General features: G+C 53.4%; 10 protein-coding genes across 10 annotated transcripts; 9 read left to right on the top strand and 1 right to left on the bottom strand.

Moving 5' to 3' along the window:
• Window positions 1-1239: 1239 nt before the first annotated feature.
• Window positions 1240-3441, top strand: BO72DRAFT_449839 (acyl--CoA ligase). Its single transcript, XM_040945110.1, has 6 exons — window positions 1240-1564; window positions 1631-2011; window positions 2084-2359; window positions 2418-2580; window positions 2632-2954; window positions 3030-3441. Exons 1-6 carry the CDS (start codon window positions 1289-1291, stop codon window positions 3357-3359), a joined length of 1749 nt encoding a protein of 582 aa, XP_040799485.1. The 5' UTR covers window positions 1240-1288; the 3' UTR covers window positions 3360-3441.
• A 235-nt stretch (window positions 3442-3676) lies between these two features.
• On the top strand, window positions 3677-5556 carry BO72DRAFT_171697 (WD40 repeat domain-containing protein). Its single transcript, XM_040939377.1, has one exon. The coding sequence runs from the start codon at window positions 3867-3869 to the stop codon at window positions 5409-5411; it is 1545 nt and encodes a 514-aa protein (XP_040799486.1). The 5' UTR covers window positions 3677-3866; the 3' UTR covers window positions 5412-5556.
• Window positions 5557-6277: 721 nt separating this feature from the next.
• Window positions 6278-6611, bottom strand: BO72DRAFT_340620 (NADH dehydrogenase [ubiquinone] 1 beta subcomplex subunit 3; the record flags this gene model as incomplete). Its single annotated transcript, XM_040940604.1, has 2 exons — window positions 6278-6428; window positions 6514-6611. Coding segments are annotated over 2 exons (249 nt in total), but the record flags the coding sequence as incomplete, so codon positions are not given.
• Window positions 6612-7180: 569 nt separating this feature from the next.
• On the top strand, window positions 7181-8874 carry BO72DRAFT_382338 (CCR4-NOT core DEDD family RNase subunit POP2; the record flags this gene model as incomplete). Its single annotated transcript, XM_040941471.1, has 3 exons — window positions 7181-7282; window positions 7319-7732; window positions 7894-8874. The coding sequence occupies 3 exons, from the start codon at window positions 7181-7183 to the stop codon at window positions 8872-8874; spliced, it is 1497 nt and encodes a 498-aa protein (XP_040799488.1).
• An 863-nt stretch (window positions 8875-9737) lies between these two features.
• BO72DRAFT_529382 (peroxisomal copper amine oxidase) lies at window positions 9738-12453 on the top strand. Its single transcript, XM_040950237.1, has 3 exons — window positions 9738-10684; window positions 10735-11985; window positions 12061-12453. The coding sequence occupies exons 1-3, from the start codon at window positions 10231-10233 to the stop codon at window positions 12405-12407; spliced, it is 2052 nt and encodes a 683-aa protein (XP_040799489.1). The 5' UTR covers window positions 9738-10230; the 3' UTR covers window positions 12408-12453.
• BO72DRAFT_171704 (uncharacterized protein) lies at window positions 9753-10161 on the top strand. Its single transcript, XM_040939378.1, has one exon. It carries the CDS (start codon window positions 9888-9890, stop codon window positions 10104-10106), a length of 219 nt encoding a protein of 72 aa, XP_040799490.1. The 5' UTR covers window positions 9753-9887; the 3' UTR covers window positions 10107-10161.
• Window positions 12454-13345: 892 nt separating the features above from the next.
• BO72DRAFT_498135 (uncharacterized protein) lies at window positions 13346-13641 on the top strand (the record flags this gene model as incomplete). Its single annotated transcript, XM_040948749.1, has 2 exons — window positions 13346-13465; window positions 13522-13641. The coding sequence occupies 2 exons, from the start codon at window positions 13346-13348 to the stop codon at window positions 13639-13641; spliced, it is 240 nt and encodes a 79-aa protein (XP_040799491.1).
• A 148-nt stretch (window positions 13642-13789) lies between these two features.
• BO72DRAFT_513528 (uncharacterized protein) lies at window positions 13790-17679 on the top strand (the record flags this gene model as incomplete). The annotated part of the gene is made up of 10 exons (XM_040949477.1): window positions 13790-13806; window positions 13880-13941; window positions 14048-14260; window positions 14328-14487; window positions 14760-15110; window positions 15151-15172; window positions 15413-15661; window positions 15855-16190; window positions 16536-16670; window positions 16764-17679. The coding sequence occupies 10 exons, from the start codon at window positions 13790-13792 to the stop codon at window positions 17262-17264; spliced, it is 2046 nt and encodes a 681-aa protein (XP_040799492.1). The 3' UTR covers window positions 17265-17679.
• Window positions 17680-18306: 627 nt separating this feature from the next.
• Window positions 18307-19203, top strand: BO72DRAFT_460463 (uncharacterized protein; the record flags this gene model as incomplete). Its single annotated transcript, XM_040946470.1, has 3 exons — window positions 18307-18433; window positions 18782-19044; window positions 19126-19203. The coding sequence occupies 3 exons, from the start codon at window positions 18307-18309 to the stop codon at window positions 19201-19203; spliced, it is 468 nt and encodes a 155-aa protein (XP_040799493.1).
• Window positions 19204-20231: 1028 nt separating this feature from the next.
• BO72DRAFT_529383 (uncharacterized protein) lies at window positions 20232-22400 on the top strand (the record flags this gene model as incomplete). The annotated part of the gene is made up of 6 exons (XM_040950238.1): window positions 20232-20539; window positions 20581-20908; window positions 21560-21626; window positions 21688-21903; window positions 21964-22185; window positions 22252-22400. The coding sequence occupies 6 exons, from the start codon at window positions 20232-20234 to the stop codon at window positions 22398-22400; spliced, it is 1290 nt and encodes a 429-aa protein (XP_040799494.1).
• Between the last annotated feature and the right edge of the window lie 2398 nt (window positions 22401-24798).

Raw genomic sequence — 24798 nt, forward strand, 5'->3', positions numbered from 1 at the left:
ATTGTTTTGTCTCCGTACAATCTCGCGCCTCGTGGCCCCGTTGATGGCAGTTGCGACAGATCTGGTCGGGACAGGCGCGCGCGAGGTGGCCCAGCTTCAGGCAGGTGTAGCAGCGCGGGACAGGGCATTCCTTGGTGGGATGGCCCTCGCCGCCGCAGTTTTCGCAGCGGTCCATGAAGTGATTGTCTTGTTCGATGAGGTAGGTTAGCGAGAGGGGAGCGGGAGACGTAGACAAGCCCCAAATGTCTGGGAGATGAAGGGTGATGAAGGTTGCTGCGTCAGGAAGATGTACGACGGCCTTATTAAGTGGAGCAATGTGTGTGTTGATGGTTCGCCACGGGCCTTGGGTAATTCATCGAGGTGTGTCTGCTGCTATTGCTGATGTGATCGCTTTGTTCAGTACTTGCAGGACTGAGAATAGTATCTGGATAACAAAAGCCGAACATGCAGCGAAGCGGAAGATCAACGATCAACTCGGGGCAGTGAATGATTGACGATCATCGCAACGGTCGGGGGTATTAGTCTACCGGCAAGTGGAGGAGGATGGCAGTGTAACGGTGGCAGCTCGATTTCCGCATTCGCATCCGCATTCCTTGATGTCATGACCTGCTCACTGCCATTGAGGTCGAGACTAGAGCTTGGACAATTTTATTCATATCGGCGTTGTGAATAATTATGCATATGCTTGGTCATGAAGCAGGATAGGATGAGGAGTTAGACCAAGATTTGGGAAGGTGCAGGACCCAAAGATAGGGAGCGGCGATCTCTCTTTTTGCTCTCTCTTTGCTCTCTCCCCCTCGGCCGGCCAAGGCAAAATGCGGGGAAGGCAAAAAGACCCTCTCCACAATCACCACCACCACCACAACAACAACAACGGGGCTGCCTCGGTTATTTCACCACCACTGATTTTACTACACTTTGCATACTACAGTCTTCCTAAATATGTGCTATTGGAGCATTGATGTACACAGTCTAAGTTTTTCCCATACTCTGAAACAGACTTGATGGAAACTCTCAGCCACATCAGATAATCACCGTCCATGGGTTTGTCCAACCGGTTCCTTGCGAATTGAATCAATCCATCCCAGTAACACAAAAGCCTCGGCTTTCCCGCCGACAAGGAGAAGCTTTCCCCGCAAGACCCCCCCCCCCCCCCCGGCCGTATACTTATTGCTCCTTCTCCCCATCTTCCATTTAGCTCATCTTTTAGTTTCTTTTCTCTCTCTCTCCAACTTCCCCTAACCACTTCCCTTCTCACCAGCGACCACCTCCGAGCAAAACCAGAACCATGGTCTTCGGTCCCCCCAAATCGGCCGGCAAATTGTCGCCCATTCCCGACAGCATCTCCCTCGCTGAGTTCATGCTCACCGATCTCCATGGCCGCAACCCTCTCGGCTACTCGCAGAACCCTTTCACTTGTGGAGTCACCAGCAAAACTTATTCATGGCTGGATGTGGTAGAGCGCGTCGAGTATCTGGCGCGCTCGCTCTCGAGCCAATTCAACTGGCAGCCCAATGCAGGCAGCGAGTGGGATAAGACCTTGGCGATTTTCAGCGTGAATACCGTACGTCGATCCAGTGGATAGAGATGGGTTAGGTAGCTGACACCGTTTGCTTCTTCTGCTTCCTAGATCGATACGTTGACGCTTTCATGGGCCGTGCATCGACTGGGCGGAGTAGCCAGTCCCGCTAATGCGGCCTACTCGGCCGCTGAGCTCAAATATCAGCTGCAGGACTCCAAGGCCACTGTGCTATTCACATGTTTGCCATTGTTGAAGACGGCGCTGGAAGCCGCCGATGCTGCCGGTCTTCCCAGGGATCGCATCTTCTTGCTCGAGGTGCCCGCACAACTCACCCCGGGAGCCAAGGCTCCAGCCGAGTTCAAGACGGTGGATCATTTGGTTGAAGCAGGGAAGTCGTTGCCAAAGGTTGAAGCTTTGAATTGGGGCCCTGGGGAGGGAGCTCGTCGGACGGCGTTCCTGTGCTATTCCAGTGGCACGTCCGGGTTGCCGGTAGGTGGCTACGATGGCAGACCTGGTCCCAGAAGCAGAAAATAAAAGGCTAATGGTTGGAGTGGCTGGCAGAAAGGAGTCATGATCTCACATCGCAACGTCATCGCCAACGTACTACAGATCAAAGCATTCGAGCAAGATTACCGTGATTCGCGCAAGGATCCCGGAACGCAAAGTGAGCCGACCGATGTTGTGATGTGCTTGCTCCCGCAGAGCCATATCTACTCCCTCGTGGTGATGTGTCACGCTGGGCCGTGGAGAGGGGATAATGTGGTGGTGCTGCCCAGATTTGAGCTCGATTCCTTCTTGGCTTGTATTCAGGATTTCAAGATCACTTCGTTATTTGTGGTGAGTGATGCGCGGATGAGACCACGAGACTCCGTAAGCTGACCAGAGCGCTGTGTAGGTCCCTCCGATCTTGATCAACATGATTCGCAATGCGAGGACTTGCGCCAAATACGATCTCACTGCCGTCAGATCCGTCTTCACCGGGGCTGCACCGCTGGGGATGGAAACCGCCGAAGAGTTCCAGAAGCTTTATCCGACGGTGACGATAAGACAAGGTTATGGTAAGAGAATACAGGTGCCAGCATCCGACTCGCCCTAACACCGTACAATAGGTTTGACGGAAACATCGACGGTTGTCACCTCCACGCATCCTTGGGACGTATGGTTCGGCTCCTCCGGCACGATCTTACCCGGGGTGGAGGCCAAGATAGTAACACCAGAAGGCGAAGAGATTACAAGCTACGATACTCCCGGAGAGCTCGTCGTGCGCAGCCCAAGCGTTGTATTGGGGTACTTAAACAACGACAAAGCCACCAAGGAAACATTCAAAGACGGCTGGATGTATACGGGCGACGAGGCCGTTATCCGCTTGAGCCCTAAGAAGACCGAGCACGTCTTCATTGTAGACCGCATCAAGGAATTGATCAAAGTCAAAGTAAGTTGCGCGATGCTTTCGACCCTTGCCTATGCTATCATGCACCATGGTCGCTGACGTGTCACGCCTACATAGGGTTTGCAAGTTGCGCCGGCTGAGCTGGAGGCCCATCTTCTCACGCACCCTGCCGTGGCGGATTGTGCGGTGATCGCGATCCCCGACGATTCCGCTGGCGAGGTCCCCAAAGCGATCGTAGTGAAGTCCCCGTCCGCCACGGGCAGTGATGAGGAAGTGATTCAGTCGATCAAGAAGCACGTCGAGGAGCACAAGGCCCGGCACAAATGGCTCAAGGGTGGGGTTCGCTTCCTCGATGTCATCCCCAAGAGCCCCAGTGGCAAGATCTTGCGGCGTTTGTTGCGCGACCAGGAGAAGGAGGCCCGCAGACAGGCAGGCTCGAGACTTTGAGCTTCGTGTGCGCTTGGGGCAGCAATTGGAATAGGAAGCTTTTGCTATATGAAGTTTGCGAGGTAGACATCACTAGATACGTGGTCATGTGTAGATATTTCATTTGGATACATATTTTACAATTGAGCAATTCGCAATTCCAGTTCATACTATGGTACAACAAAGTACTCCGTACATATTCGGAAAGATCTGGCTCCTTCGCCGGCTTAGAAACCATCGGGGCAACTTTCAATGGATGTTTGCAGTGTTTGGCTGGATCGCGGGGAACAAATGAATTTCTAAGCGGGGTGGTTGACCGGGAGAATTCATGGACCTAAGAAAAAAAAAATAAGTTGCTCCTACTCACTCACTTCTTGCCTCTTTCCTCCCATTGCAATTTTGTTGATTTCTTTATCTCTATATCTTCCTTGACTTTCGCAGAAGAGACTTTACTTTCCTTCTCTCAATCTAAGCTTTGTCCTTGTGTTGCGCACCCTCACACCTTATACCCCCAGCGCATACTATACCATGTCCTCCCAAGAACACCGTGAGGCCGATGACGCCTACATCCAGGCCGACGAGGCGGAGGAAATCTTCCACCGCGATGAAGATCAGCCCATGGAGTCCGACGGCGAAGACGAGGACCAGCCTATGACCTACGAAGAACAAGAAATCACATTGGAGAACGACTCCGCCGCCCACTTCGACAGCCATACCGACTCAGTCTTCTGCATCGCGCAGCACCCCGTCCACAACCAGATCGTCATCACCGGCTCCGGTGACGACAAGGCCTACATCTTCGACTCAACACCAAATGCCGCGCGGCCCCTCCTCCCTCAGAGCTACGAATCCAACCCGCAACCGAAACAAGAGCGCGAGTCTCTGCAGCCGCTGGCGCAGCTGGTCGGCCACACGGATACCGTGAATGCGGTAGCTTTCACCGAGCCCAAGGGCGAGTACGTCGTGACGGCCGGCCTGGACGGCAAATTGCGCGCCTACCGGGACTCCACACCCCAACTCACGGGCGTCGCGTGGGAGCTGGTCGCTGAGACGCAGGAAGTCGAGGAGATCAACTGGGTGGCCGTGTGCCCCAACGTGAACGGCGACGAGGAGAAGAAGAACGTGGTTGCCATCGGCGCCAATGACGGTAGCGCCTGGGTCTTCCGCATCGACCACACCGACGCCGCCCAGCCCATCTCCATCATCCAGACCTTCTTCCAGCACACTGCCTCCTGCACCGCGGGCGCCTGGACCCCCGACGGCAACCTGCTGGGCACCGTCTCCGAGGACGGCAGCTTCTACGTCTACGACGTCTTCGGCGTCGCCGCCGCCGCCGGTGTGGCCTCTGCCGCCGGCACCAGCACCGTCGTCGGCCTGACCCCCGAGGACCAGCGCTTCGCCGTCGACGGCGGCCTGTACTCCATCGCCATCTCCCCCGGTGGTGCCATCGCCGCTGTCGGCGGTGCCGAGGGCCACATCAAGGTCGTCGGTCTCCCCCGTCTGGCGGCTGCGGGCGGTGCTGCCGCCGGCAAGGCCAAGGGCAAGGCGGCCTCGCAGGCGCAGACCGGCGCCTCGGCGGCCGGCACACTTCTTGCTTCCTTGCAGGCGCAGTCCGACGGCGTTGAGACCCTGTCCTTCTCCTCCCCACCTTTGACTCTCCTCGCGGCCGGGTCGGTCGACGGCTCGATCGCCCTCTTCGACGCCGCGCACCGCTTCGCCGTCCGCCGGCACATCCGGGAGGCCCACGAGGGCGCCGTCGTCAAGGTCGAGTTCCTACAGAACCGCCCCGGCGTTGGCTCCGCGCCTCCCCGCCCCGGTGCTGCGGTCCCGCAGAGCCAGTCGTGGCTGCTCACGACTGTCGGCATGGACGGCATCGTGAGACGGTGGGACGCCCGCGGTGGTACTGCGGCTGCTGCTCACGGTCTGCTGAAGGAGTGGAAGGGTCATTTGGGCTTGATCGAAAACTCCGAGGGCGAGCAGTCTGGCGGTATCATGGCGTTTGTGCAGAGCCAGGATGGTAAGCGGGTGGTTACGGCGGGTGATGATGGCATCTCCTTGGTTTTCGAGGAGTGATTTTGATGTATTTGGTTCCTTTTTTACTTCGCTTGATATGATTCGACTGGAAAAGTCATGTATAGACGTGTGCAATGTGTTTGCATCGGGGATGGTTGGGGTTTCTTAATTTTATGAATGATATCTGATGACCAATGCTTGATAAACAATTGGCTGTGCCGAGGGTTCCTTTGCTTTAATGACGACAGTATCCGTATCAGCTACCTAGTATCTACTTACCATAACCAACAACATTTATTCACAATCAACTCATTAGCCGACAGTGAAGATACTAGTACCAGATTCTACATATGGCTAACACAGATAAACAAAAAAAACGAAATTTGAAACATGATATCTATGTACATAACCTATCTCCGCGCCTCATCCCGCGCAAGCGCCCTTTTCTTCACCACCGAAAGAGCTGCGAGCCACTGCACTCATCTCTACCGCCCAAAAGCAAGAGACTTCAGGTATTAGACAAAAAAACAACGAGTCTCGCTTTCCATCCCTCTAGAAAAGCCCACGCAACCCTCAACCTTCAGCCACACGATTCATAGTATCACAGTCGCGAAAAGCAGCACATCCCTTGTCCTCCCTCCTTACACAACAAGAACAGATTCCGCAGCAATCCGATGTATTCGGGTATCCGTTTCCCATCCCGCGGGCCCCTTTTGCCCATTTCCTTTCTCTTTTTCTGTCACCATCACGACCCGCGCAGCAAGTTCCATTCAATTCCGACAGTTCCGGTGTTGGGTTTTGCGCAGAGCTTTGTAATCGACTAGACCCCCTTATCCCAAACTCAGCGGACTCCGAACCGAACCCGCTGCGCTCCGCTCATCGTGTGATATGCTGAGACCGAACGGCTTTTAGTGGTGCTTCTCGTCGTGGTGGCCACCGTGGTGGTGGTCATCCTTGAGGAAGACGGCCTCGTAGGCGCAGTAGCCGGCGAAGGCGACGGTGGCGATGCCGAGGCCGGGGAAGATGTTCCTGAAGCGGTTGAAGCGGCTGAAGGGGCCGGTGTATCTCCATGCCTCGCTGTTTTTGGGCCTGCGTTAGTACAAAAAGATGCTCGATTTGCGAAGGGCTCAATGACAGATTTGAGGAGTAGGTTGGTTCGTACTAGCGAGCCCAGGGGTCCTTCTTGGCCCAGGTCGACCGGGGGTGGGCGGCGGCCTTGAATTCGTTGAGGTCGAAACCGGTGGGGCTGGTACGGGCCATTGTGTTGGATTCTCGGGGGGTGATTCGGGGGGATGGATGGATTGGGGTTTGGCGAGTTCAAAAGGTGCAGAGTTTATAAGGGGTCTGCGGATTGTGGGGTGACAATTGAGGGAGGGAGAGGTTGTTGAGTGGAGGGAGACGGGGAACGGAAGTTGAAGCTGTACGTGCACTGCACAGTGTGAGAGAGAGAGTCAAGTGAGAGAAGGCCTGGGTCTTGGCGCGCTAGTACGGATTGGGACGGTTCTGTAGCTTCCCGAGTCCCATCATTCGAGTCAATGAGGTGTGAGGTCCGACTGCACTGGCAGTTCTCTTCTGCTTCCGTTGTCCGCCTTTCCACTCTCACTCCTCCCACTGCACCTCAACTCTCCGTCCTCTTCCCCCAAACTGCGAAAAAGGTCCCCGAATCCTACTCGCTCACTAACTAACCACCACCACCACCGCCACACTCGTGCTCGTGCTCGTGCTCGTCTCGCCCTTGTTCCTCTTATTCTTACAGCTATCATCCGAGTTCCTCACCTTCGAACCCGATTTATGACGGTTGCTCAGTCCCCCGTGTTCTTACATCGATAATGCCACCTCCTGTCGGCAGATACGGGCCTGCTGGCCTGGGTGCTTCTTCATATACCCACTTGCAGCAGGCCCATCTTCAGCAGCAACACCAGCAAGCAGCGGTCGCGGCGGCCCAACAACAACAGCAGCAGCAACAGCAACAGCAACAACAACATCACCCCGCCCACGCCCAATCCGCCAACACCGCTCTCCCTCCTCCCTCCCTCGGTGGTCACCCGGGTTTCGCCGCCGGGAATCCCAATACCAACATCAACCCATTCACCCTCTCCGGCTCCGGCATTGCAAATGGCATCTCGGTGGCAGGCTTTGGCGGAGGCGCCGCGGATGCAGGCGGTACTGGGCTCGCCAGCCATGCGGCTCAGATGGGCTTCGCCCGAGGGGCGCAGATGCAACAACAGCAATTACATCAGGCCCATGACGGGCGGCTCGCGCTCGAGTCCAAGGCAGGCGGCGCCGTGAAGACGCGGATCCGAGATGTATGGAGCCACAACCTGGCTCAGGAGATGGCCATCTTGCGGCAGTTCGTGGAGAAGTACCCGTACATCAGCATGGTAAGGCGCCTACTCCTCGACTCGAAACGTGGATGGGGACGGCACGCAACACACGCTCGCGCAGTCATCGCTCTAGCCTAAACCGCGCTTACCACTTTCTGTCCTATCGCGCGCATCGCATTGCAACTGTTGTATAAGCTAACGGGAACCAATCGTCCTAGGACACCGAATTCCCCGGCATCGTCGCACGCCCGATTGGAGCGTTCACCAACAAAGCAGACTACCACTACCAAACCCTCCGGTGTAACGTCGACCTCCTCAAAATGATCCAACTCGGCATCACCCTGTTCTCTGCCGAGGGCGAGGTCCCGCCCCCGAATGCCACCGACGCCAATGGTCAGCCCCTCGGCAACAGCCTCGTCCCGGCCCCTTGCACATGGCAGTTCAACTTTCGGTTCTCCTTGGAGGAGGATATGTACGCCCAGGAGTCGACGGCGATGCTGGCCAAGGCGGGGATTGACTTCACGATGCACGAGAAGAACGGCATCGATCCGTTCGAGTTTGGCGCACTCCTGATCAGCTCGGGACTGGTCCTGCTGGACGACGTGCACTGGGTCTCGTTCCACTCCGGCTACGATTTCGGTTACCTGATGAAGATCATGCTCTGCAAGCCGCTGCCGGAAAGCGAGGAGGAGTTCCACAAGCTCTTGAACATCTTCTTCCCGTCGCTGTACGATATTAAGTACCTGATGAAGCACGCCGGGCGCAACCAGGCCGTCAACGACATCCCCTTGACCCCGGCCGCGGCCCAGATCCTGACGAATCTCGGTCAGAAGTCGGGTCTTCAGGACATTGCGGACGAGCTGGGCGTCAAGCGCGTGGGAATTGCCCACCAGGCTGGGTCCGACTCCCTCGTCACCGGTGAGATCTACTGGAAGATGCGCCAGCTGGTCTTCGGCGGCACCATCGACGACTCGAAATACTCCGGGCAGATCTGGGGCTTGAACGGCCAGATGCCAGCGCTGCTGTACCACATGCAACCTCACCAGACCCCCAACCTCAATGGGGCCACCATCTACTCGGCCACGGGCACCCCCAGCACCCCCAACGCTGGTCACATCGGCGGAAGCCAAACACCACACACAATGACCCCCGGTGGTACTGGCGGTGTATTGGCACAGTTCCAGGCTGCCAAATCGTGAGAGATCTTTCTGGTCCGCGCTGATCGGCGGTCCTCATCGTCTCCCTCCTTTTTCCAGGGTATTCGAGCCAGATGCGCCGAGGTTTACGATCTCGCCTTCGCAATCCTCCCGAACATTTAACTCTTTATCCTTCTCGTTTCTGTATAGGAACCTACACTGCGGCCCACGATAATCCCGCCCATCCGAGGGTGTTTTCGATATGGTGGATACATATGTGCTTTCAATTGCTGATGTCTAAGCTGGGTTTTCTGGTTTGTCTTTGCCTTATTTTCTTTTTTAGCTGGTCTGTACCCGGTGGGAGGGATGGGAGGAAACCCTATACGATTTGATGGATGTACATAGCATGTGGCATCGGTTGTGCTTTCTTGGTGCATTTTTTCCTGTTCGTTTGTGTTGCTAGTTTGCTCTCTCGGTTCGTCCATGGAGTTCATCGCCTGAAGTGCCTTCGTATAGTCTTGGAGGTGGGGTTTCTGCAAGGGTGTATGGTGTTCTTCTTACGGCTGGAATATGATCATCTTTTTTTTTTCTCACTTTCATACTGTTGCGGTGGCGTTTCCGAGACTTATCTGCTGAGGGAGCGATGCGATGCGATACCCGATCGGCTTCTTATCACTGAGCGTAAAGAAATTGTCATTTTTAGAGATAGGCTCCAGTTTGAATTGACATATTCCGATATGTGTCACTTGAGGGGTTTGCCACTTCCGTTGGCAGTACTGAGTCTAGTGTATGTGGGGATGCGATAGGTGGAGAGAGCGGGGAGAGGGTTTGACAGATCGCATTGGATTACTATGTGTGATTACTACTACCTAAAGCCTACGAGGTAAGTTACCTACGGAGTAGTCCAGGCTATCAACCCCTCATCCCGCAAGTGAAGCATTGGGTAAAAGCATGCGAATGCTGAGTCTGGCCCGCTCAGGTTCTCATTTCCGCTTTCGGCTGCCTCGGCCACATATCGGACGCTAGACTAGGTTGGGAAAAGGGATCCGGGTCTTGGGTTTATCGGCGATGCACCCATGATTCTCCATCCGCTTATCGTATACACCGCTGCTGTTATCGTTCATCCGGAACGAAGTCACTCAGTCACTCCTACCCTTCATGCAGATGGCTGTTGGACACGGTTTGTTTTAAAACCCACTGGGTCCGCCATTCATGGTTGTCGGAATAACTCAAGAGTCTCACAAGACTGTGCTGGAAGTTGTGTCTGTGTCTACTCTCTCCAGCATCCGCCGTGATAATCTCCCGGCTCTACCCCACACTTTCTCATATTTCTAGAATTACATACTCCTCGAACTCCGGACCCCACGAGGACACAACGACCAAACACTACTCCCTTACCATTCTCTAACTTTGCACATCATGGTTCTCGACCGCTTGCAACAATTGGCTCACCATGTCAAGGCCACCGCGCCTCCTCCTCACCCCCTCGATCCTCTTTCGACATCGGAAATAGATACCGCGGTGGCCCTGATCCGCAAGGAGCACGGCAAAGTCAACTTCAATGCGGTCACGCTCTACGAGCCCCGCAAGGTCGAGATGATGGCCTGGCTGGCGGATCCTCAGAAGGCCCCTCGCCCCGTCCGTATGGCAGACGTGGTTGCCATCGCGCCCGGTGGCAAGGTCTACGATGGCATTGTGGATCTTGAGCAGGAGAAGGTGATCGAGTGGAAGCACACACCTGGCGTGCAGCCTCTGATCACGATGGAGGATCTGCAGGAGGTGGAGTCGATCGTCCGCAAGGACCCTAAGGTTATCGAACAGTGTGCTATCATCGGCATTCCCAAGGAAGAAATGCACAAGGTCTATTGCGATCGTGAGTTTCGATCTTCGGTACTTTTTGATGCTGGTATTGACTGGATTTAGCTTGGACTATCGGATACGACGAGCGCTTCGGCACCGATGTCCGCCTGCAGCAAGCCCTCATGTATTACCGCCCGCACGTTGACGATTCTCAATACACATACCCCTTGGACTTCTGCCCGATCTTCAACGCCGAGACGAAGGAGGTCATTCACATCGATATTCCCCCTGTACGGAGACCGATCAGCAAGGCCCCTCCTAACAACTACGACGTCAACTCCATTGAGAAGGATGGTGGCTTCCGCACGGATATCAAGCCCATCCACATCACCCAGCCCGAAGGTGTCTCCTTCAATGTCAACGGACGCAACATTGACTGGCAAAACTGGAACATCCACGTCGGATTCAACTACCGCGAGGGTATCGTGCTCAACAACATCACATTCAACGACAAGGGCAACGTTCGCCCGGTCTTCTACCGTCTCTCGCTCGCGGAGATGGTCGTCCCCTACGGTAACCCCGAGCACCCCCACCAGCGCAAGCACGCTTTCGATCTCGGTGAATACGGCGGTGGCTACATGACCAACAGTCTCTCCCTGGGCTGCGACTGCAAGGGTGCCATCCACTACATGGATGCCGCCTTCGTCAACCGCGCCGGTGCCAGCACCATTGTTAAGAACGCCATCTGCATCCACGAGGAGGACAACGGCATCCTCTTCAAGCACACCGACTTCCGCGACGAGTCGGTTATCGTGACCCGCGCTCGCAAGCTGATCATCTCGCACATCTTCACCGCCGCCAACTACGAGTACTGCGTGTACTGGATCTTCCACCAGGATGGCACCGTGCAGCTGGACATCAAGCTGACGGGTATTCTGAACACCTACGCCATGAACCCCGGCGAGGACACCAAGGGCTGGGGCACCGAGGTCTACCCCGGTGTCAACGCGCACAACCACCAGCACCTGTTCTGTCTGCGCGTGGACGCCAACATCGACGGGCCCAACAACACCGTCTTCCAGGTCGACGCCGTCCGGGGCCCTGGCGAGGTCGGCAGCGCCGAGAACAAGTACGGCAACGCCTTCTACGCCAAGAAGACCAAGTTCAACACCCCGCGCGAGGCCATGTCGGACTACGACGGAAACACCAGCCGCACCTGGGAGATCGCCAACACCAACAAGCTCCACCCGTACAGCAAGAAGCCCGTGACCTACAAGCTGGTCAGCCGCGAGGTGCCTCCTTTGCTTCCCAAGGAGGGTGGTCTGGTCTGGAAGCGAGCTGGATTCGCTAGACACGCCGTTCACGTTACCAAATGTGAGTCCCACACCTCCCGCAACTTCTTTTTGCTTGCGCTTCAATAGACTTGGAAACTAATCTTGGCTGAAACAGACTCCGATGACCAAATCCACCCCGCGGGCCGCCACGTCCCCCAGACCTCCGGCGAACCCTCTCAGGGTCTCCCGGCCTGGATTGAGGAGGCAGGCGCCGACAGCTCCATCGACAACACCGACATCGTGCTGTGGCACACCTTCGGCCTGACCCACTTCCCCGCGCCGGAGGATTACCCCATCATGCCGGCCGAGCCCATGACCCTCCTCCTCCGGCCCAGACACTTCTTCGCCCGCAACCCGGCCCTGGACGTGCCGCCTAGCTATGCGCGCACGCCGTCCCAGATCGCGTCGGATTCGTGTGGCTGCTCGTGCAAGAAGAGCGATGGGTCGAGTGTGCAGGTTTGATCTTCCTGGCGGATCGTGACTTTTTCTTGTATATACCATTGGTTAGGTTTTATTGGATTTCTTTTCTTGGTTTGAAGCTTGCTGCATGGCTGTAGGAAATAGTCTTGGGTGTAGAGTATAGACGGCGTAGAGCTTTTCACTGGGCTCAGCTATGTAGATGGTGGTTGGATTAGGTGCCAGGATCCTGGCCGTGAATTTTATCTTTGATGGTCTTGTTCTTGTGAATGTTCGGGGTTCTTGGCTTTTGGCTAGACTGTTCACACCATTCATTGTTCTTATTCATACATTCAATCACACATATTGTGTGAATGGCTGCCGTTCCCTTCCTTTCCGTGAGCTTCATCCTCAAGCCTAAATACTCCCTCTTCTCCCTTCTCCTCCTCCTTCTTTTCTTCTCTTCCTTCTCCTCTCTTCCATCTCCCTCAACCTTGTTCAACCAACTTTTTCAACTATCTTCTTCCATCAACCATCGTCATCTTGCGTTCTTCATCTTCATCCTTCTCTTCGACATCCACCATCCATCAACTTCATCCACTATCGTCATCCATCTTCTACGTCCTTCATCTACCACCTTTATCAAGCACCATCCTCGACCTTCGTCCACCTTCTTCAATCACCGTCTTCATGAACTATTCTATGGCTTCTCTCCTTATTCTTTAGAGGACTGGAGGCACCGGGACGTGTCGAAGCAGGTCGGCAAGATTGCCAAGACAGGATGGACTGTCTTGGACCATCTGAGCCCCTGGGAATCTTGCATCTTGTTTGCGCCTTGCCAGCGCGAGTAAAGTCCACGCTGGAAAGTTCAAAGTCGCGGGATTCGAACTTCGCCTCGTGTCCAGTAAGTCGTCGTTGCTGTACGTGCGTTTTTCCAAGATTCTAATGCCTACTGTCTGACAGAGAGATTCTACGTCATCATCTCTTATCTCGCCCTGCTCAGGATGGATCTCGTCGGATTGGAATGGCTCTATACGATGACGAAACGCGAGGCGCTTGAAGACGTGCTTGAGTGGGAGCATCAAAGTCGGGGCCGCTTCCGGACACCTCTGTGGTGGGCTGGGGTGGGCAAAGGCTGACTGCCTCGAGGAACCAAGTGGAGGCGTGAGACTATGCCTAGACCCCACACACCGTGGGGCTCAAGGCTACCGGCCTGGTGCAGAGGACATCCTGTCGCCAGATTGACGAGGTCGAGGATCTTTCAATGATGCGATCGCGCACCTCAATAGCCTGGACCTGAAAGACTTGAAGGCCATGGTGGGTAGTAACGAATTGATCTCCCAGGTATCAAGTGGAGCGGTGAAGATCCTGCTCGATCTCTAGATACGATGGAAGTCGAATGAGTGAGCAGGTACGAATACTATAGCGCACCAAGAACTCCGGTAGAAATGCCTACCGAGTTGAAGTAAGTTTGTTGTCCCAAGGGACAGTCTCTGTGCGTCGTGACTAAAACAGACGGCTGATAACGTGCTAAGCAGTTGGTCATCTGGAATCCGCCCTTCGGATCGGGTTTTTGTACGATGCTTTCTCGAGTCGTACAGTAAGTTCTTCCCTTGTTGTAACCAACCTACTACTAGATGGGGATATTTGGCTAATCAGAATGCTCCTACCGTTTCGGTGGCAGATTCTATCTTTGCAACAAATAGGTCGGTCCATTTTCCGCATTCACCGCGATGTGACCAGCTTCCTTGAGAACTATGGCACTGAGCCTAGAAGCCTATACTGCATACATAACAAATGTTCTGGGACTAGACGCGAACCTTGTGGGCTTCCTCGAAATGTTCCCAGACTGATGTTCTTGATGGATAGGTCGCAACCTCGACGAAAGACTTTTCGGGGTTCGCAATTATCTTCAGATGGTAGGTAGCCCCTTTTGTATTGTGTCTTCAATAATTTCAAATGATTCTGATCGTGAAAGATTGCTAGGTCTAGAAGGTCTTGTTGACGAGGATAACGCGGTCTTCATCTCTGCAGCGGAAGCATTCTTGGAAGGCAGTGGATCATCCCAGAAACGAGCTTGGGTCGATAAGATTCTGTTTGCCCATGGGCTGTTGTCCCGTTGGGCAGTGGTTAAGTCCTTCGTGAAGTATGCTAGGACCTGACTACCTGGCGTTTGATATTGTGTCCATTGCCAGGCTAATTTTTTCCGAACCCTCAGGTCACGGAGAGAGAGCATGGGCAGGTCTTCCCAGTCGCATAGCATCTCTTAGAGCTGCTTCACTGATATGTTCTCTCTGGCCTGACTCCTTGTCTGGGACAAACATGGAGACACAGCTCAGACTACCTTGACAAAAGGTTTGACGCTGAGCAAGCAGCAGTCTGAGTACATCAAATCCAATAACGATGCTGTCATGGCAGGGGCAAAATCCGAGAGGATGCCGTCTCGAAGGAATCGTTCATTGACGTCGGCTCTTATTGGGCATCTGGCCTCAGCGTGCCACGCACACGGTTGGGATGGAGATCTTTGCCAAGCCACCCTTCGAGCCTTTCCAACCATACGACGCCCGATGAAGCCCGTGCCACTCTGATAATTGCGGCCAGCATCTGTTCCAAGCCTCGGCGATGTCTTTCCAGCACCGCAAAGTCCCATAAATCCGGTGCCACTCAGTCGTGGGCGGTCAACAAAGACTTGTTGAAGGAAGCCGTCTCTATAACCGAATTTAAGGCTGAAATCCCCGATATGAGGATCTTCCGTTCCGTCTATATCGGGTGTGTATGCTTATGCTTCGGGGATCTAATTCTTCGACAGAAAGAATGCATCCGATCATGAGGTCCGTGTTCTAAAGGGCAATCCTCAAGGCTGGCTTGCCACTGTGACTGAAGACTCTCTAAAATTGGAGGAGTTCATTGCTGTTTCAATACATGCATGCACTTCTTCTCAATGACATCCACATCAATGAGCTTCGGTCAGTCCAGGGGGAGCGGATTGAACATCTTGCTCCTGCTTGTGTTGTTTTCTCTTGTTCGCACTTGCTCTCTCGCTCGCTCGCCCTCTTTCCATCCACGTCCAGAACATCGCAGTTCCCCAATATTCTTCTATCGACTCTGTGCCAAAACATCCGAAAGGCGCAAAGTCAACCGACGCTTCCCGCACTATAAACTGTATCGCAAGAATGGCTGCTGCTGGAAGGAGGGACCCATTTTCAGCTTGGAAAGACACTGCGACGTATGTTGATCTCGTTCTGCCCAAACGAAAAGCCCATCCCGAGGTTTCTCGATGGCTATCTCGATGGCCCGAACTGGGGGTCGCACAACAGCAGGTGAGGGTCAAGGGAGTCGCGATACCGAAAATCTTCTAGATACCCTATCACCAACCTCTTTACGTGGTCAAAATCTGTCCTTGACATGTTTCCAAAAGTCTGCGATCGAGCCCGGACAGCCATTGAGGCACTTGCCAGTCAAAATCCAGTCTAAGATTTCAAGCTCCGGAGCGGATCTCGCCTGACTTTATAGTCTTTTCAAGAACCATTCGAGGCTAGTCAGGGAGTTCCTTCTGGATTTATGGCTACTGAACGGGTAATGATCAGAGAAGCGGCGTCGGTGATGGCTGGAGAAGCTGACACAGATGCACAGAAGATGTCTCTCGATATGACCATCTCACTTGAGCAGAATGAAGGACAACAAGGAGCCCCGATACTGGCGCTGTGGAACGGGCGTGAGATGCTAGAGGAGAAGACGTTCGCAGAACAACTCCGAGCGATAAACAGATTGACGCGTCACCACAGGACTATCGAAGTAATCGAATTCTACTTCGTACCTTGTGTTTTTTGCGATTACTTTGTCACCATGGTATGTCTTTTCTTTTTCGCGTTGGCTTGTTTCTCCTCCACCGCGTGAGTGGAATGTTCTCCTAGGTTGGACTGAGCTGACTTGTGCTTAGTGCACCACAAGCGCCCCTCCTACAGTTGAGGAGGACGATGCCTCCGCCTCGCGATCGCCGCCGCGAAGGGGCCGTGTTCAGCAGCTGACAATGAGCAATGTCGTGGAGACCCTGCGATCCCTGGACCTAAAATCTCCAGACCTCCCCCGCTGGCGGCGAGGCAACTCAGATGGTGATCTACATCTATGCCACTGCTCTACAGCACGGCGCAGTCTATGATGTCTTTGACACCTGCCTGCATACTCTTGATCTAGTCCTGGAGCTCATCCGCATTCGCCTTCCTCGACCTAATCCCCTATAGGGATAAGCGCTACATTCCACTTGGTACCAGGGGAGATGTCTGCTGTTTCCTTTTACAGCTGGAAAGAGGCTTACTTCCAGCGGCGGCGGTCCGTAGGGGCCAGCCAGCCTGTGCCTTCGTCTGGGATTTTTTTATGGATTTGATTCATGTTAGCCTGTATGGCTATACTGAACAGTTCCAGTCACTTTTGTTTAATCTTATCTACAAAGCTGCTCGCCGAGTCGGCGCACAAGTGACTCCCAGAGCAGCACGGGGTAAGTTCTCTGCGATCCGACTGCACAGACCCCATAATTTGCGCGCTCAGGGTGCTCTCAATCAGCGATGCGCCATCTTCCTGATACAGCTCGGACAAAGTCAGCCCAACCATACACTACGCACCGAGTTTGACGTGAAAAGCCACACAATGGCTGTACCCCTCGGCCATGAAGGAGGAACAATCACCTTTTCTCTCCAGCCACATTACAATATGATACAGGCAGTTGGAAGACTTCTCCGTGTGGGACAGAGGCAGATTGCATTACCGACGCCATCAACACCCACGCGAATGAAATTGGCCTCGGTTAGTGCTTTCAATAGCGCAATCCAGAAACATGCTATGCCGCAAGTTTGCCTTTCCTGCGAAATGTGCCTCATTAAGCGCTATGAATCTGCGGGAGCGCCCAGCGTTAATCGTTGTGGGTAAGTTGCCTCTTCTCTTTGAAAAAAAAAAAAGCGCCCAAACTTCAACGTCTATGCGAACGGCTAGTCGGATAGATTTGGATCCAGGGTAGAAAGGCTATATTCTACTGAAGCGGGTTCTGAGCCTGTCCACAATTTGATAAGCCAGACTGAAAGCCATCCCACCCGATGACTGTTAGAGAATGGTTGAGTGCACACATGCAAGGGGACGGTGATTATGCCAACAAAGATGATGGCGGCCCACTGTCCTTACTCGATGGAGGCGTATTTCAAACTGTTATCTCCAGTTCTATGGCCCCTGCAATCCGTCGGACCCAATCTTTCCAGATGGAATCAGATCCGAGAAACCATCGAACATAGGCTCTCCCTACGCGGAGTCAACACAATTAGAACCTACTGCGAACCATTCTTTCTCAGCGGGAGACGATCACTCAGCTCGAAAACATGCTTCGTCGCGTCGCGCAGATCTTCTGTTTCCCTGATCCTACCGTGCCAACTATTTCGGAAGCTTCCGGCAAACCAAAGACGCGAGCACGTCTAGCACCGTCTCTGGTTTATTCAGCAAGCAGCACCAGCTCCCCCACCTATTGACGAAGGAGATGCTATGGAGGTCGACGAAAACGAGATGTAGGACGTTGTCGTTCGAAAGCTTTTCGATCTAGTGGACGACGGAGAAGGGGGCGCAAACATCACTGAGATTCTACGTCCACCAGCTAAGTGGCATGCGTCCGATCATCATGCAACAACAGAGGAATCCCGATGCTTATGACTCGCTTATCTGAAGGGCCGCGGGTCGTGAGTTGGTTGTGTAATCCTGCCCACCTCGGCGGGTCCTGTCCGAATTGTCACTTCAATTCGCTGGGCCGTAGCCGTCGCTGCCGCCGATTGGGTATTGAAATCTTGATGACGCAGCTCAAGACAGAGTCGACAACTTCCAGGACTCGGATATGTTCACAACAGAGAGGTATATTGCTTTGGTTCTTGGACTACAAAACAACCGAAACCGTGACCATCTTTACCGTCATATCGACCGGAACCAGTCCAATATGGAGATGATCAATCAAATTCTTGACGCCGACGAGAAGAACAAGAGACGGCACCATTACCACCACCACTACCACCACACAAATTCTACCAACTACAGACCACACGACCCACAGAAGTCTTCGACCTGTGAGTGCGGCACATAACCCTCAGCCTTGGCCACCGTACACTGGAGATGTCTGGAGTAATGCCTAGTGCCTCGGCTCCCGGAGAGACGCTTACAGAAAAACAAGCTTTCCGCGAGTTCTTTGCGCAGTCCATGCGCGGCGAGGATAAAACAACCAAGGCTTCTAAGCCAGAGACATGGCCGGTGCTCTCCTAACACTAAGTGTCGCTCGGCTAGTTGGCAACAACTACCAACTTCATCCAACTGTCATCTCCTCAAAAGAATCGAACCCATTGCGAAGCCAGCTTTCTATGTCTCTATTTGCGCGCCTAGTGCTTGCTAGAATGACGCATTGTCTCTTAAACCGACAGCGCTCCGGCTTCCACCAACTGTCACTTGGGTCCGCGGAGGTCGTGCTCAGCAGTTGACCATGGCAAATATCGTGGCAGCCCACGCGGTCCCCGGTCCTGTAATGTCTGGACCCTCCCCGCCTCCTGCGGGCACACCCGGCCGGCGGTCCTGGCCGGGTGGGGAGAATTACACATTTGAAGAGGATCAAGCTATCCCGGCACCACTAGGGTGCTTGGTAATGAATTCTCTTCCGCCTGAATCAGTTCTTCTGCCGTGGAGAGCGGTACGTATGACAGGTGACAAAACTTGATTCGCCTATAGCGGCACTGACTCTGGCACTAGACATAGCACTGACATTGGCCAGCATTCTTCGACCGTTGTCAAGCATGCTGTTCAGCTCATACGATATCCTCAGTCGGGGCTCGCTCTACAGGATGATTGATTGTGATCCAGAAGTGAATATGGTTGCTTCCATCCTGGCATGTTCGAACGCTATTCTCAACTCCACAAGGGATGTGGCAGTTACAGCACTCCGGCATGTATTCGGACTCAGAGAATGCTTTCGAATTAATTGCAGCAGTACATATGAAGAAAGCATGCGCCAAACATGATCAACTGATAGAATCACGACCTGTTTATAAGCAGTCCGGTAAGGGGTCATGCCAGGAAGGATGGCACGAGAGCAATCAAACACTGTACCGTGTGCGATGTACAGCCCCAATCTGACCACGCCAGCCCCAACCTGACCACTCCTGCCCACACCCGCCCACATAAACAGCATCAGTACCAAACCTCGCAGGATTCTCCTGCGGGACCATCTTCAAGAACGCCCCTCCGGCAACTCAGGATGCCAATTCTCTGGATGATCATAAGACCTTTCAGGAAGAATGGCTACGACTTGTCTGAAGAGTCATCGACGTGCTCGGTACACGACCAGATACACAGACCCAGAAGACCAATCGCTGCTGCATTACGTCATTATGAAGAGGTTTTCTTCGCCTTTAGCACCCCGCGGGTGGTGGCTTCCATTGGAAGACCGCGCGTCTAAAACCCTGACTGGGGACTTCGACCGAGCGAGGCGGGAGAGCGAAATGGTACCCTAAATCCGATGTGATCCCTCAGAATGCGATTTTCTATGTTTTGCTGAAGGTGAATTGTGCAGATGTCTGGCTTAGCGGCTGCTTGCATATGCATCCGGCATATAGACTTTGCCGTTATAACACAGCATACTGGATCCGTTTTCTGACACCTTGCAAACTCCGAGGTCGTGTGGAGGTAAGAGTTCGACCTTCGCATGGATTACTGGTTGATGTTGCCTTGGTATTGTTACCTCTTGACAGATTGCGATGAAAGTACCCAGCGCTTCTTAGTCCAAGTGTCGCAGAAGACCTGGCTAGAGAAGCGATGAGGCGGCGTTGTGGAGACAACGTCAATAATCCTCACCCACCCTTCAATTACCGAGAAATCATCATGGCTACAAACGCACAGAACACAGATGTTAACCAGGGCCTAAACCCCCCAGCGCTTGAAGCCAGCATGTTTGCTCCGGGGAAGAACAAGAAAAGCAGTAAAAAGACCCAGAAGGGGGCGGGTTTCGGAGGCGGACTCCTCGGAGAGGGCCTCCCCGCCACCCCCACTGGGGAACGGAGCGTTGAAGCCCCAAGCTTGCTAGGCACCATGGATATTGACATGGGGACGTATGAGAACAGCTACCCCCCTCTCCCTGATAATAACAGCGACCTAGACATAGACGAAGAGCGGGCGTCCCCTACCCCTATGTAAAGAACTCAACCCGACCCCACCTGCAGGAACCGGGAAGCTGGGCTGAAGAAGTGGAGGACCACCAGGCTCGGACTGATGAGCCGAAGGCGAAGCAGGCGAGGAAGGCGAGGAAAGCAGCGGCCTGTGAAGAGAGACTGAAGGGCTACGAGGCAAAGGAGGCATTGGGGGTCCCCCCTGAGCGACCCTGTGACAGGTGCGGTGGCTCTGACCACTACACCTTCTCGTGCACAGCGCCAGAGGAAGAAACCACCGAGCGCAAGAAGAGGAAGGCCCAGGCCCCTCCGCCTCTCCTCACCTCGGATGGCTCCCTTATCCCTGGACCTTCACCTAACAAGCGGGAGAAAAAGAAAACCAAGAAGAAGGAGGTGGGGGACTTAACCCACCGAATGAAGAACGAAAGATCCGCAGTCATCCTTGGTTTGCGGGCTCGACACCTATAACCGCCTTTACACCACTCATTTGATGTGCTTATCTTGCAGTCCGTCCTGTCCGCATACGCAAAGCTGCACATGGTGTAAGGTGAGACCTTGACCGGATTTGACACCATTGGCTCGCAACCATGCTACAGAGTTGTACTCACTCGCGCTACCTTCGAGTCTGCGACTATGGCAGCTTTGCAAGATATTCTAGACGAGCCAATCGCCTCCGTTGCAGTGGTCCGAACTTACTCTTTTCACGCAAAGCTTTACTGCTGTGAATACGATGTGCAAATTCAATAATATTAGACTGATGGCATGCTATATTGGTAGCATCTCATCATGCGTTCTTCCTGCATTCTACGATTGCGCCTCGGCTTCATTGAGGTTTACTTGAATCTAGTCCATCAATGCAGAATAGCTGAAGAGGCTCAGACCTGTGACTTACAGGTCTTGATTCGGCAAGCTTTGGCTAAGGGAGATGTCATTTCTGAAGTTCACAGAAGAACTTACATCATTAGAAAGGACAATCCCAGGCTTCAGCAGATCATTGCTTCCTATACAGAGGGAAACTTCCTGATCGACAACGAGAAATCATAGAAGGCGGCCTTGTATTTCCTGACGGATATACGGCCATCCTTTGTGATTGTTCCTAGAAATGAGCTTGGTAAGAATGAACGGCCTTCATATATAGAGACCTTGCAAGGCTGATGCTACTCTTCTACTAGAAGCCCGAAAGCGGACCAGATCGCCGTCAGCTATACCTGGTCCGAGCAAGCACCGGCGGATCATCGACCTGGAAACAGCCTTAAATCATACCTCTGACAGAATTAAAGATCTGTATATTTTAGACGGGGATAATGGCAAACGCACTCGCAGCCCAAGTGCTCATGACAATGTCAATGCTAGCTCTATCTCTGAGACTGCGCTATCTGGAGATGCTGGTAAATCCCTTTATTCTGGCATACATAAATCTGAAAGGCCTAATCCAAGTATTCTACCAGAAGCCCGGAAACAGACCAGATCGCTGTCGCCTAAACTCGGCTCGAGCGGGCACCAAAGAATCAATAATCTAGGAACTACCTCGGAGCTCTCCTCGGACATCTTCAGAAGTCTTCCATCTCAGAACAGTCAGGGGAAGAGAGGCGACTATCCACCTTATTCAGGCACTGATGCTGGTACCTATACCATGATTCTGTCCGAAGTCAACCTCATGAATAAGTCTGGTGAGTGTTGTTCGTTAAGTTACAGAAATCCAAAAGGTCTCGAGACTGATCCAATCCGTCTACTAGGAGTCCGACCACCCGGCCCAAACAAGCACCAGGCTAGATCTGTGCTCACAAGTAAACCTGCACTCACCATGGCCAAGTCCAACAACGACACAAATTCTGATGCAGCCGTGCATTCCAAGTCCGGCGTGAATTCTTCCAGAAGAGAATAAATCAATGGCGCAGTTGGAAGACGCTTTTGGAAAGCTTCATAAAAGAAGTAAAAGGTCCTTGCGCAGTGCCCCTGCGGTGCCCGCCGAGAGGCATGAAGATTCCCCACATGGAACCCTAATACCGTCTCCCATAAGACCAACAGCGAGTCTAGGGTTGACGCCGCGCTGGTCGCGCGCGGGAAATTCTCGCTCAGCACGAGCGCGAACATACCGTTGGGGCACTATCCTCGTGGATAAGAGCCTCGGGCCAGTCGCGCAGCACGGACGCGTCGACAACTTGCGAGCGTCTCTGGTCTGGAACCACTCAGGCAACGAGCTTCCGATTTATGTACGCAGATCTCAAATCAGTTTAGGTACCCTCATCTCAGACGGATTGACGGTAGCACGCGGAAAACATCAAATGCGGTGGAAACGGACGAAGCCAAACCTGCTGTTCGTAGCTCTACCTACATGAACTTGTCACCCGTTCGCAGCCGGCAAAACAACTCCTGCTTTTACCTCTGATGAAAAAAAGGTGTATGTCAACATTGAGCTCGCACATCGAAGAGACCTGTTTGTGAGCGATGAGGGTCACCCAGCAGGGTATCGATGGAGCATGGGGAAGTTGCGTACATTGATCATGGCCTCTTCCTGGTTTGGACTCTGAACCGTGCTGTTTCAGATTGACTTCATGTCTCTCTGTATCGAACGGGGTCAGTACCCAGTGTCTACCATATCCACTCGTCACGCTACCGGGCCCTGCGCTCTTTTTGTTGTTCGATGCGGGTGTTCCTGTTCGTCTGGGGTCTTCTGCCTCGTTCTTGGGTTTTGTTCTCTCTGTGCGCCCTTCGGGGCAGGATTGATTGTCTTCTGCGCGTGCCTGCCACAACCAGCACAAAGTCCGGGATTTCAACTTCGGCAGTGACCTTTAGTGTTGCGTTTGCTATAACGAGCTCGCTAGCCAGTTGTCTCTGGGCTTTTCGCATGACAAACTTATAAAATACCGATGGTTATGCGATCTCAGGTCGAGACAAGAGCAGCATTATGACGAGGAGGCCTTACGCCTCTGAATAGTTGGAAGTCATAGACATACCGAGAAAAGGCACTTGGGGACGAGTCTCACGATAGGACCCGAGCTCGCAGATCCTCAGCGAAATGTCGGCATATCCCTTGACAACCAAATTCTTGGGATGCGATTTGTTTGGCTGCCGCCACTAAAAAAACTTCCCAACAATATGTTAAGTCTAAGAAAACCCGCCTCACGTCCAGGGGAACATGGATAAAGTCCATGAGACCGACGGAAGAATTATGGAGGCTTACTACCATCATCAATATCGTCAGAAGTATTCTGGACTCATGAAGTCAGGCGATTGGCACCAGCTCACTACCTGCGATGAGACCAAATGGCCTCTTCCGAGTTGCGAACTCTTTGACTGGGGAGTCAAGGAGCACTGATCCCTTAGTCGCTACTACCCCAGAAGATTCCACAATTTGGATTCCTTCATCAAGGATCAAACAAAAACGGTCGCAGGTATCGTCTTTACTTACAGCTGCAGCTCATGCCAGCGTGTGCCATGCGACTTCAAGCCATGGCCATGGACCTCATTGTCGCTGGTAGGCACGTGGCTAAGAATCTCGAGCAACTCAGAAACTATTCCGGGTAGATCTACGGTCGCTATCCTAATACAACCATTCAAGCAAAGCTTGGGGATGGGACGACAGCAGTGGCTATCAAAGCGACATCTGCCTAGTCGGCTCCTTTGAAACGCGGTAGAGACTTGAGTGTGATGATCGGGAGAGTATTTCATGCGTGAATCCACGCTCTCTCTCGATAATGCGACAAGAATCCAACGGGAGTTGTTTTGTTTTCCAAGAAGACATCTTCGGCATCCTCGCTGATGCATTAAGACATGTGTCAACTGCACACGAGATCCAGAACCGCTCAGCAGCCGCCTATGATGAAACAGACGGCGATCATGTTAAAGCAAGGGGGTCAGGTACACCGACCTTCCCAAGGACTTCAGTGGGACAACTTGAGCGTCGTGTCATACTGCGCGCGGTCGCAGAGATAAGTGACGTTGTGCAATCACCACATCCGATTCTCCGGACATTGAGGAAGCCCATGTCTAACCTTCCTCTCTCATGAAGTCTGAATCTCTTCTGGCGAAACAATCCAGCGCATCAGATTCGTTCCTTCTACCGTGTTATTGATCAAACCTGTCTATAACACGCCAGGGTTCCATGACGAAATGTTCAAGTGAGCCGTCAGCCGACGAAAACCTCTCTCATTCTCCTCACCTTCGTCAAATGTCACGCCAGTAGCAGCATCGTCTGCCTACCCATCTCCAACACTAAGTGTCCTCAGCAGTCAGTGATGCAGCCGAAACAGTATCGTTCAGCGAGAGACAGCGCGTCACTC

This window comes from Aspergillus fijiensis (genome assembly GCF_003184825.1).
Source record: "Aspergillus fijiensis CBS 313.89 unplaced genomic scaffold BO72scaffold_37, whole genome shotgun sequence".
In the NCBI taxonomy this organism is placed as follows: Eukaryota; Fungi; Ascomycota; class Eurotiomycetes; order Eurotiales; family Aspergillaceae; genus Aspergillus; species Aspergillus fijiensis.